At 38.0% G+C, this 12,941-nt stretch overlaps 1 protein-coding gene across 1 annotated transcript in view; it reads right to left on the bottom strand.

The window, feature by feature from the left end:
* Nucleotides 1-12,941, bottom strand: part of EBF1 (early B cell factor 1) — a 368,250-nt gene that overhangs the window by 334,777 nt on the left and 20,532 nt on the right. Inside the window, exon 5 of the mRNA XM_023528620.1 lies at nucleotides 11,825-11,893. Coding sequence (XP_023384388.1) covers nucleotides 11,825-11,893 — 69 coding nt within the window. The remainder of the gene's footprint in view (nucleotides 1-11,824; nucleotides 11,894-12,941) is intronic.

Raw genomic sequence — 12,941 nt, 5'->3', positions numbered from 1 at the left:
GAGGAAGCCCTGAGATGTCATTAGTCAGGGCCACAGCACCCCCGTGTCCAGCCTGGATGCCAAGAAATGGAAACACAGCCCGAGAAATTCCTGGTCCCTGATGACACATCACAGTGAGATTTTTTTAAATTTCAATCTTAAATAAAATAACCAGGGAGGAATCTATCTGGATTCTTCCACAGTCATTCTGGGCTGATCTGAAACACTGAGATTATTTTAACATTAAAAGAAAAAAAGCAAAGAAGATATCAGACATTTGAAGGCATTGTTTTTTGTTTTTGCTCTAACGCTACGCTGTGCTCAAATAGCCTGAATGACATTCAGTTGAACCTACGTGCCCTGCACGCCTGCAGATTTCATGGGCTTTGGGGAGAAAAACTAAAATATGTGTAATCTGTCTGTCTGCACTATCTTCCTTTAACAGGAAGAAGAGATGGGCTCAATGAGGATGATTGGGGGCCTCTCCATTAACCTGATTAGTTCAACACACTGCCCTCATGAATGACACCTTATCTGGAAAATAAGGGAGAACTTCCTCCTGGAGTAGACCGAGAAGCCCCCTTAAGCAACAAAGATGCAGCCTATCAAACGTGAGCTGCCTCTGCCTCTCCTCCCTCTTCCCAGCTTGCAGGTCAGAGGGACCAGCAGACTCGGAGCCTGATTGGATTTTGTGTCCTAAGGACAGGAGGCAAGCTCCCATCTGCCCAGGTGGCCTAGGAGAAGGCTGGGAAAAGGGATGCCCTGTGGGCAACTTCAAGCTCCTTTTTTCAAAGTCAACCAGGCACATGATGGGATTGGGGTGGGGAACCAGGGAGGGGGTTTGGGGGAGGGAGGAGCAGAAAGAGAAAAAGAGAGAGAGAAAAAAAAAAGAGAGAGAGAGAGAGAGAGAGAGAGAGATTATTCATTAACCCTTCAATCACAGGAATAGCATGTCGGAATTATACCTGCCTAAAAGAAAAAATGGTGAATTCTTATCTTCTAACATTACATAAAACAAAGGCACTGCTGAAACATATGTTACCCTCACGCTGATTTCATGTTTGATGTAATAATGGGAGATCACCAAGTTGCCATACAAAAATAAATCTTTCCCTCAAACTCTGTGAAATCTGCTTGCTTGCAAAGGAAGCTCTGTGTGTGTATGTGTGTGTGTGTGTGTGTGTAATTCATGGTATGTGTAATAGACATACTAGTTAGCAGAATATATTCTTGAAGATATGCTTTGTGAGAATGTCAACAGCAGGGTTTTTCACTTGCTTGTCTGCTCTGTGATTTACTTGATCAATTAAACAGTTAGGCAGTGAAGGGATTTGCATGGTAATCGTGTGAAGATTAACATTTTTAAGTGTAACAAATTTAATATTTTATCTTACATTTTCTGTTTCTCATCATTCTTTAATGACAGTACCTTCTCACTTTATTGTATAGTTATAACAAGGCTGTCTTTATGTAGAGAGATGAGACCGCCAGATTCAACAATTGCATTTCCAGCTCCTCTCAATCTTTCTTTGATTTCACAAAAACATACTCTAAGCACCTACTGCACAGGAGCAAGGCGATGTGCTGAGTGCTGGGGATACAGCAGTGACTAACACACACATATCACTGCCCTCTGAGACTTCCAGTCTACTTCCTGAAGACGGTGTCTGTCTCAGTAATACCAGAGGAAACTAAAATTAGACTGAAAAGGAGTCTTAGAGATCTCTTCAGTCCAGCCCTTATTTTAAAAATAATAGTCACCTTCTACTGGATATGATTTCTGTGCCAGGCACTGTGCTAAGTGCCCTCCATGCATTATCTACCTATTCCTCACCACAACCTTATACAGTAGGAACTCAACTCTCATCCCGCTCTTAAAGAGGAAGAACGGAAGAACCTGGGGCTTACAGGAGTTAAATGATCTGCCCAGAGCCCTGCATTAACACTGGCAGAGCTAGGATTTGATCCGAGGTGGTCTGACTCCACAGCCTGGGGCCTTAACCCATGTATAGACTGCCTTGGAGGAGGGCAATAAAGCCATGAGTTTGTCCAAGTTCAATACCACTGAGTAGAAGCTAACAGGCAACTTCAGCCCAGGAACATATTTCTTCTGCATCATGATCCCTATTTAAAATAGCATTCTTCCATTTTTTTTTAATCAATATATTTTATGCTTACACTTACTATTCCAATTATTCTCTTTTTTTTTTCAACTCCGAGGCACTGAAGCTCCATGAGGACAGGAACCATACATGTCTTATTCACTGTTCTATCTCCCACCTTGAAAACAGTGCATGGCATATACAAGAGGATCAATAAATATGTAGAAAAAAAAAATGAGTGACTCCTCATCGAAGGAGATGTAGCTACCATGATAAACTTCAGTGAGGTAGTTCTGCGTGTAAGAAAGTCCCAGGGCAACCATCACATTAAGAATAACAACCCACATGAAATATATTATGTTCAAATTGCAAAAGCTGCTTGATTTCGAGAACCTGATATAGGACAAGCCCAGTGCTAGGTACTTTAATCCTCACAACTCTTCAAAATTGAAATGACTTTTCCCATTTGAAAGATGGGAAAACTGAGCCCCCTGAGGCTCAGGTACTGGTAAGCAGCGGTAGAGAGATTTGATTCTTCAGCCAATATACTCCAAAGTCTATGCCTTTTCCATCATACTCCACCTTCTCCCTGATTTCTCTTTGGAAAAAGCAGAGAGTGCTTGCTTTGTCTACACAACAGTTCACTCATCAAATTAAATGAGGACACAAGAAGGCAAACACTGCGCCAGCAATGGGTATAGCAATTTATGTCATGTTATTGTTTTTTAATCCCAATAGTTAAATGTGAGATCTACTAAGAAAACTGTTTAGGTAGACAAGTTTAGAGTAATACATGGATAGGATGAATTGTGAGAACCAAAAAAAAAAGAAATGAGACTATATGAAATGCTAAAAACAGTAATTTTTTTTTTTTACTGGGCAGCTGAGGACGGTAAAAATCAGGATGAGCACTAGAACATGGAGTTCCTAATCACTTGCTTTGTCACTTCACAAGTACCATTCAGATGTAAGTTACTATTAAACTCACAGTCATTAGGGATTTTGCTTTTGTTTTAAGGTGCTCAAGAGGCCAGGATTCTGATGCTGGTCAACTAGAACTTGTGCATGGCCAGGAGAAGACACTCCCACTCCTGTAGGCAGAAGCACTCAGTTTTTAAAAAGATATTCTGAGATGTACACCATACATGTGAGATTGGAATCTGGCTTAAAGAAAACACCAAGATCATGCAGAAACATGAGTTTTCTACACTGTTTGTAATAGCTTCATAGATAACCAGGTTAACTCTTGACCAACTTTCTTTTCTAAAGAACTTTCTAATAAATAAAAAGAGACTTATTTTTCATCTTTGTTTTTGTCTTTGTCGTGTGAGTGTGTGTGTATGTGTGTGTATGTGTGTGTGTTTACATGTGAGAGTAACCAAACCTGATGTAGGTCCAGGATTCTTCAAACTTTCCATTTTCTGAGGAACTTCAACCAACTGTGCATTAAAGATGATATTTTCAGATATTACTAACAGATCAGAATACTGATAAATGGGAAACATATTAAAAATAGGGGCAATCCCAATAGTTTATTGAACAATTATAAATTGCAAGTAGCATGATTGTCTGACTTCAGATAGAGTTTTAAAAAAAAAGAGCTTTAGTCAAATCATGGTTGCTTTGGAAAGGTGGAGAAGGAACAACCTCTGACAGTGAGAAAAGCTATCCAGCAGCACCCCTACCTCCTCCGTGCACACCGTCAGCCTGAGTACCTGGCAGCCTGCGCTGCCCAGCACAGGGGAACATAGTCAGGGCCCCAGCAGGGAGCCAGGCCACACAAAAAAGCAGCAGCTGACCTCATGCAACAAAACATCCTAACGCTTCATTTTGATAATTTCCAATTCATTGATTGAAAAAGAAAAGAATTATTTCAACCTTGAAATACCATGCCATGAGCCTCCCACCACCCCCGTATTCACCCCTTACAGAGGGCTTCTTCGGACCCACTCACCTACCTCCCCCACCACACACAGGATCAATATTAGGCCAATCGAGCAGCAAATGAGCAAAAAATAGTACTTGCAGCATTCTTGATATTGATTAATTATTAATTTTTTAAAGTCAACACAACCTTTACATGAACCAAAATTTGAGAATCTTACCAAAACACTATACAATGTGTATAGTAACCATGTCCAGCTTAAAAATGCACAGGTGCAATGTGATTATCATTTGCTCTCTTTTTCCCTGGCCTGGCACTGAAAGTGTTAAAGAAAACAATAAAAGAACAAGTAAGTGTACAGGGCAGGATTTACTGGCATTTACTTTTAATCTATGGCCCTTCACTCTGTAGCTTATCGGGCCTCTGTCAGTCCTTTTTCCTCCTTTATATTTCATGAGGAGCCCCCCATGCTGCTACTGAGAGACAGAGCCCAAGTGTCTATAAGCTTTTTGTCAGGTAAAAAGAGAAGAAAAAGGAAAGGAACAAGAGGAAAAGCAAAGCTAAGAGGCATCTATTAGATGTCACTAGGCTTTTGTATTCATGTCAATGATTCAGGATTAGAGTATTTGAAATAATCTTATTGAGAGGAATCAAAAGGCCCACCGAGTGAGAGGCTGCTCTGTAGCATATGGCAAAGGCACGAACAATATCTTATTAAAGATGTGTTGGCTAACACTATTACTTTATATTATATTACAAAACTATTGTGCCTCAAACAGTTAGCGGGGTGGTATAGTTACCGAGGGCCATTTTGGAGGTTATTGTGTGGGATAGAGCTAGCTATATAATTTGCCAGCTTGTCTAGTTAAGTCATTATAAGTAGGGTTTGGAAGCGAGTTTAGAACTAGAACCAAGCACTTCACCTTCAAAAATAAAAATCCCAAAGCACACTGAAGACCACTCTGTTCCCATAGAAAGTGGAGCCTACATTACATGGATGAAATGCCAATGGCATTGCTTCCTCAGAATCAATTTCGTTAAGTCTGTATCATTTACCATATATGACACCCGCCTCCTGTGGAAATATGCAGGGGTTTTTTGTTTGGCTTGACTCTCTGCTCCATGAAACACACACACACACACACACACACACACACACACACACACTCAGCTTCACACGTTAGCAGGATTAGGGCAATTAAAATTCTATTACAATAAGTACTGTAACATTAAAACCTTCATTTGCTTCTGGACAAAGGCTTGTAACTGGAGAAAGAGTTTGGGAGGGAGAGTTATCTTCATCTACCCACACCTTTATAAAGGCAGCAAGCAACCAAAGACAAACCTGTACTGTTCACCATATTCCATTGATTGCAATTGGAGTATTTAGGTCACTTTTATATTGTCACGGACAGTGTACAGTTACAGTTTGTAAAGGGAAGGGTGGGCTGGGAGAATGGGAGAGGAGGAAGAATTGGTAGTCTATTTCAGATAGTACCTCGCACAACTTAAAGTGACCAAAAACAGGAACCTCTAAATAGAGTTTTTTAAATCTGGTCAGTTTTTATTACAGAGCTTGGTCAGGTGCTGACAGTAGGGAGACATGAAGGGAACGTACCAGTGGAGGGTTACACTTAGGAGGGTTTGGGTTTTTTTTTATTCTAAGCAACTTCTCTTAGAAAAGTAAAAGGATGTTTACTACAGTGATATATTCTCATCACAAACTGATGGTGCAAAGTTGCTAGATGACACACAGGGGACCTTGTGCTGCTTTTCTGTATTTTTCTAGAACCATTACAAAAGCAAAGTTATGACGATATGGGATAAAGAGCCCACACCGTGAGCTAACACCCTGGCCAGTCACACATATACACTGCTGATTCTGTGAATCTCTGTTAAACACATTTCTTGGAAGTTGCTGCCATTATTTCCTTTACAGGAAAACCACTGCTGTTCATTATACAGTGTCTGCAGCAGTATTACACCATGTAAAAGTGCTCTGCATTATGATATATTGTCAGCATATTTGAAATGTATTTTAATGTATCCTGGTTGTGTATTTGGGAATAGCTGATAGCAAATGGAATATAGACTGCTATTAGCTTATTGTGTTCGTTATTTTCTTATCAAGGCAGGAAACTGCAGAGAAACGTGCAGGGCTCATCTCTTATTCAGAATGGTATTATCCGATATGTGATAAAATTTAGAATGATGCTCTCTCACATAAGTCTCATTCCTAATAATCACATATGAATTCCCACTGAGAAAACAAATGTTTAAGTACACTAGGGTTAATAAACAACCGTAAATTCACGCTTGGTGTCGACATCGGCTTGTCACTTTTGGAAAAAGGCAACCTCTCAAACCCACCAAGAGGGTAGCAATTATCCTGCCTGGGGCAATTTTAAAGGGCAAATTTTTCCTCCTTTCATTTTAACTGAATATTCGGGATTAGGAAATCAGGTGGTATAAAGGCTTATCAGAACTCCAAGAAATGCATTTACACCTCTGGTTTTTTATACCCCATTTGTGTATCTCACAGAGGAATTATACTTAGTTGTTGGTCCTTCTAAAAACTGGATGAAGACCAAAATATTAAGAGTTGAAAGGTCAATGAAACGAAGCCAAAAAACTGACTAAAAGCCTCATTTGCAACTTTAATAAAAGTATATGTTTATGTTCATGTTGGTTAAGGGATTTATTTTTACAGAAGATAAAAGAAAAAATTGTTAATGAATTTTGGGACTTAGATCTAATGAGAAAAAACAAAAGGAAGTCATTTTTTGTTGAGGAGTCCAGATGCCTTCGTAATCTTATGATTGTAAATATAGGAATTAGGATGTACCCCACCCACCCTACTCAATGGCAAAAGCAAGCAAACAAACAAAACACCCACATAACTATATCCTAATTCTAAAGTTTTACTAGTATTCTCCTATTACACAAATGAACATGTATGTTATATAAATACATCAGGATCAATTTAATCAAGAAATCAGCTTGGTGATAAGACAGCACTGTACTTTTCTGAAAAGTCTTATCACAGCATTTGTATCTCTTAGATGAAGAACAGATCTTAAATAAAATTGGTTCTTCGAACAACCCTGACATGGTTAAACTTTTCTACTCAAATGATGTGCATCCTGTAAAATCAACAGGTAAAATAAGCATTCTAATAGTGTCACTTGTGAACATTCTATTTCAGTCAATAATCATAAACAAACCAATTAGTATTACCTAAGTGAAAGTAATCTAGATGTGGAAGATCTTTAGAAAATACTGGAAAAGACAAATACAGGCTTTTTTTTTTCTTTTTAGGAGACCCTTGAGTAAGTGGCCTTGGAGAACAGTAATTCCAAACAGGCTAGGTTTCTCATGCACCGAAATTTGTATCTTTTTTTTATGTCACCTCCCAAACATAGATACAGGGATTCATATAAATGGAAAAGAAAGACAAATCTGTTAAGGTTAAAGTAAGCGAACCTAAAATTTGTAGCAGTATCTTAATTGGTAGGCTTCAAAAATCCGTGCTTTTAATATTGGCTGTGAGGAACTCAAAACTTACAGATTACTTGAGCCACGTATTCCAAAAGGACTACATCTAAATTTGCGCAAGACAGGAGAACATAATTTGAGGAGCAATTTCATTCTTTATTATTTCTATCTATTAAGAAAAAAAAAAGGATCCACTTGTTAACTGCTCAGGATCCACACTATAAGAAAATGAAGAATTAGGCTCTTATTTTTTCCCTTTATTTAGTGGTCTAACTATTCTCTCACACTGATCCTAAATTGAAAAACCAAACAAACAAACAAACATTGAGCCATCCCCTATGCCGCCCTACTGGAAATAAGCGATACAAATCTGGCAAGAAACTTTAGGGCTCTATGTGAAAGGAATCCTAGAATATATTTTGGAGAGAAAAAAAAATGTTTTTGTAAAACCATCTGTATTCATCCATGTCATTGCTCAAAGATAGTTTAGTGAGTCAAGGGTAAGAAAATAAAGAGTTTTGCGAAGCAAATCAAGAATGGATGGTAATCCTAACTAACTAGATACGGAATAACAGTCTGCACACTTAATATATTCAGTTCAAGCATTAATAAAGAAATTTCCACATAGAAAATGGAATCTTTTTATAGATTCAGAAAAACTGGGTTCCCAATTCAGACTACCCTGTGTGACTTTTGTCATTATCATCTTTTCTGATTCTTACAAAGTAAACCTAATTAAGAACCTCCCTCATTAGTCTTCCAGAAAAATTAGCACAGCTTATGCTAATTACTCTTGCAAAATTTAATAAACTCGTTGAAATGGGAATAGTCTAATGAGGTTTTATTTATTGAACTAAGATAACTCCAAGGAAAAAGGTTAGGACACAAGGATATCCAATGCGGTAATAAAACTACAATTTATTCAATTTCTAAACACGAATTTTATTGCAAAGCTTTTAAATTCAAATATGAGTTACTGTGTGAATATGTTAAATCAATCTCCACCTTAATTCAATAACTGAAAGTCATTTTTTGCTTTTTACTTTAACAATAATTACTACACACAGCCCTTTACCTCGACAATAATGAAATTTGCTGTTATTAGTTCCTGGTCATCAGCTATTAAACATAATACATTTGACTTTTCCCATGTCTACACAGCCCAAATATCTGGATCATTGAACACAGCCTGGGTTTTATCATGTTTACAAGCCATTTGACATCAGGCCGAAATATAATCTGGCAGTCAACTCCAGATGCACAATTCTTACATTTACAAGAATTTTCCAAAGAACTTTTTTAAGTGACTTGATAAATTCTCACAACTGTAGAAAGAGCCTGGGTCACATTTTTCATTGTTGCATGCTATTATAAAAGAATAAAGCAGAAACCCATTTTCTAAATCACAGTATGCAACTCCTGATTTTATTAATTCCACTTTTTGGATAAAATATGCCAAGCTGATGCCCCCAAATCACTAACAGCAAATAATACAGCCAAAATTCAACACAGAAATAGCTTACCCTGCACCATTGCCGTATGACCAGAAAGCCTCTTCTATCTATCCTATAAATAGTTTTCCTGAATAACCACTGCTAAAAGTCTTTTGACTGATAAAAATAGCAGTGTTCTTCCAAAATCTGAAGGACAAGCTAAGGGAGCTAAAAATTATTGGGCCCAGAGGTAAAGGCGTGTTAAAACCACGCGAAATCCTAACACAATGATTGCCTGTACCCTCAGCTCTATAATTGCATATTGTATGCATCTTGTAAAAACAGTTACTATTGCTACTGAATGTAGGCCCCATCACCTATTTTTACAAAATATGCAGGGATTCACATCCATAATTCTGAAAACAAATCAAACCCTTAAGCACGTAAACAGGTATTATCAAATCAGTAATATAGAATCAAATTGGAAACTATGAAACTCAAACACGGCTGCCATCGCTTTTTTCCCTTTGCAGCAAGTTTATGGATTTGAAAATCCTTCCTATTTTGCCCCTCCTTGAGTAAGTTATTTTCTTGTTGTTATTCTCTCCTGTCGTTAAAAACTGGAAGTTTCACATATCAGCATAGACAAGACTGGAGCTTTTAAAACCTTTGGCAGACTGAAGGACAAATAAATTCTGAAAACTCAGATGCAAATAAGAATAGCTAAATGGGGTTTTGCATATCAGCTGGCATCACTGCTTGAAAAGACAGTACACGGGAGACAGTGGCAACAGCCAGCACGTAAACATATGTTGGGACTTGTGCAGAGGCACCCAGTTTTTTCAGCCGTTTTTAAAACTCTCTCTTCTTAAGAGACCAATATTGGCTACATACTGTTTTCTACTTTGTCAAACCAAAAAGGGAAAAAATGAAAAGGATAAATGTCATGAGCAATATCTCTAAAGCCACCAACAGTATAAAGTACGTACTTATTTTGCCTAAATTGTTTGAATTACCCCAGCCAAGAAAAGGTTTTAAGTACCCTACTGGGACAGATGCAAGGCGGCAACAATAGAAGCCACACTAATGCAATCCAGGTAACACAATCCTGTTTCAAAAACTCGGGCCCGGCTAATTACAGTGCTGCTGAGTCAAGTTTCTTATGCCATCGCAACCCACAGGAACAGGTCAAAATCAAATGTTATTCAAACCACAGTCATATCAACCTTCTATATCAGAGTCACAGCTTAAAACCAAACGAAGAACTTAAAAGCTTAACCCATTCACAAGCAAAAAAAGTGTTTTCATTGCGGGTGGCAAGGTAAGTTTCTTATCATCTAAACCAAAAGGAACTGTGGGGCAGAACAAAATGCTTATAGTTTAAAAGTTTTGGTGAATATTTTGGGCTGGTCCTTTGATCAGAACACTTTCTTGGTAAAGGACGAGTAAGAAAAACTTGCTTAAAATAACAAGTGGTATTTTGAAGAGGTGTATTTAAATGAAGCAAACAGCATAAAGGTTATACTTATTTTTTATCTTATTCATTTGAAGACTTATCTACCATTGCAGAAAAAGAAATTACATGAATGGCATGCTTGCTTTCACAGATAAGCATGCTATTCTAATTCTACAGGCAGCATACAACCTCACTACACATTAAACATTCACATGTATGGACTTTGAATCAAGTATATTAATACTTTTTTATCAAGCAAAAGTGTATGTTTGTGTATGTTGTTAGTGAATATTAGTGAGAGATATCTAATTAAAATATCTGATTAAAATGTGGGCTTTATAAAGTTACCTAGCAATTAAAATTCTGTTTAAGCATGAAGAATCACCTAAGTCAAAATCAACAATCAATGTTGTGATAAATTATGATGAAGCAAACACTTTTCATTTAACTGAAAAATAGTAAAGCAGCCCCCAAAAGGTAAAGAATTAGAAAGACAAAATAAGTAGGGGGTTTTTTTGGTCCAAATTCAATATTACTAAACTCAAAAAAGGGACTTTTGTTCAGCTGTAGATTTCTTCAGTGAAGGATCAGTCAGTCTTATTTGCAAGACTCTTTTCCAGCTAGTGGAGGGTACTTGCTTTTTTCCTAGCTGACAACTGACGGTAACTATAAACCTTCCAGGCCATTTACCTCTCAATGAGTAATGCTATGTAACAAATGGTTTATCATACATGTTTTCTTACAATGAATTTCAATAATTAAAATGTAAAATGAATATTTGGAAGGCAACTTTGCATAATATGTGCACACACTGACTTGAAATTGCACCCAACAACTAAAATAGATTTATTGTTCTACAGTGATTTACTTGGTCATGTCAGATTAGTAATATGGATCTGTTTAAAAACATGATAATTAAGACAAGCAAGATAAATTAATCAGCTTACAATACAGTACAAGCTACGATCAAACCCAGGAAATAACAGTAGAAAGTCCTGGTTCACGGATCTCTTTAAAACTGCTTTTATGCATAAATAAAACCTTAAAATGTAGATGGATTATGTCCAACAGAACTACTGTAGCTAAAAGTGATAATGATTCAAACATTTTTCAAATAAAAGTTAAATATTTATAAGCACCCAACCACATTTCATAAATCACAAACTATTATTATTTTATTTCTGAAGCTTCCTGGCACAGCAAGACGGTTGAGCCTCAGAAAGTCAGAAAAGAAAAAAATATTCCTTTAGGAGCATGAATCAGACACAAAACCGGAGCAATACAAGAAAACAGGCCTCCAAAGAACATTCCATATGGCTTTCCCAGGAATCGCAATAGCTCGGCGCAGCTTAAGTCATAACCAACAGGCACATTTCGGCCACATGCATTCCTAACCCTCTCCCATGAGCGACACAAGGCAGGTGTTTCATTATAATGAGGAATAAGAATCCAGTGAAAGTAGAGTGGTCCCTACCTGTCAATTATCACTGGATCTGAGGGAGTCTCATTTCGGTTGCCACAGCTTTTCTTGTCACAACAGCGGCTATGGAGCAAAAGCAGAAGGATTTAGTACAACTATTACCATGTAAAACCATCATTTAGGCAGACAGAAGGTTCGAATTGCTGGGTTGCAAATGCTAGAATTACCACAAAGCCATACCTGGCAATCAACAGATCCCTGGGACAGAAAATTCTATTTGGGTCACCTATGGGTTAATGGCCAGGCTTAACCTCTCCTTGAACAAAGGAGGGAGGGAGAAGGACTCTCCCAGAGGCGACTGACAGCCCCACGACGGGGTCTCCCCATCACTGCCCATGGTATTGGAAGAGTTCACTGTGAAATGCACTATTATTACATCTACCCAATGAGAATATTCAGAGTTGTGGGTGGCTCAAACGTTCTTCCCTCAAGATCACACTAATTGTGTGGAACGCGTCAATAATGAGGTATGAGTGATTTCTCCCCCTCCAGTCGTTTTGTATTAAATGGATTCCTTTCTCTTCTCCTTTCCTTTTTTATGGGAGATGTTTCCTTCAACCACAGCCTTTTCAAAATCCTAAAGCTATAACTATTTGCTTTTGAACCATCTTCATGAGAATAATAGTACAACACAATGAGACAAACAAGAGGCAAGATCAAAAACAAGTGGAGATCAACGTGTTCTCCATTTAAGTTTTCTGGAAGTACTACGGACAGCTGATCGAAAGGCTAGCAAGGCACGGACAGTGGATGTTCTTCATTAGGTCAGAGAAAATGCAGCCATGGGCAGGAAAGCCACCCGCTATCAAAGTCCCACCCCAGTCATGACCTTAAGGCTGTAAGGTTTTTTTTTAAAACTGAGATGCTGCTAAAGGGTGAAAAATTAGAGTTTTTGAAAATTACCCATGGTCAACGGATAGTTTTCATCCATCTGAGACTTGTTTCCAAATAAAATATATGTCCACTGGCCAGTCTACACCCCGGGGCACACTATAAAAGCATGTATTTGATCAGTCAAGTTGGTGAGGAAGTTATCCGAGGGTTATACATTACCACACACCAGAAATAAAACAGGCACTTTTCTCCCTGTTTCTTACACAGGCAGGCGTGC

This window comes from Pteropus vampyrus, unplaced genomic scaffold, assembly GCF_000151845.1.
Source record: "Pteropus vampyrus isolate Shadow unplaced genomic scaffold, Pvam_2.0 Scaffold30, whole genome shotgun sequence".
NCBI lineage: Eukaryota > Metazoa > Chordata > Mammalia > Chiroptera > Pteropodidae > Pteropus > Pteropus vampyrus.
Note: the sequence above shows the minus strand (reverse complement) of the source record. Positions and strands in the feature narration are given on the sequence as shown.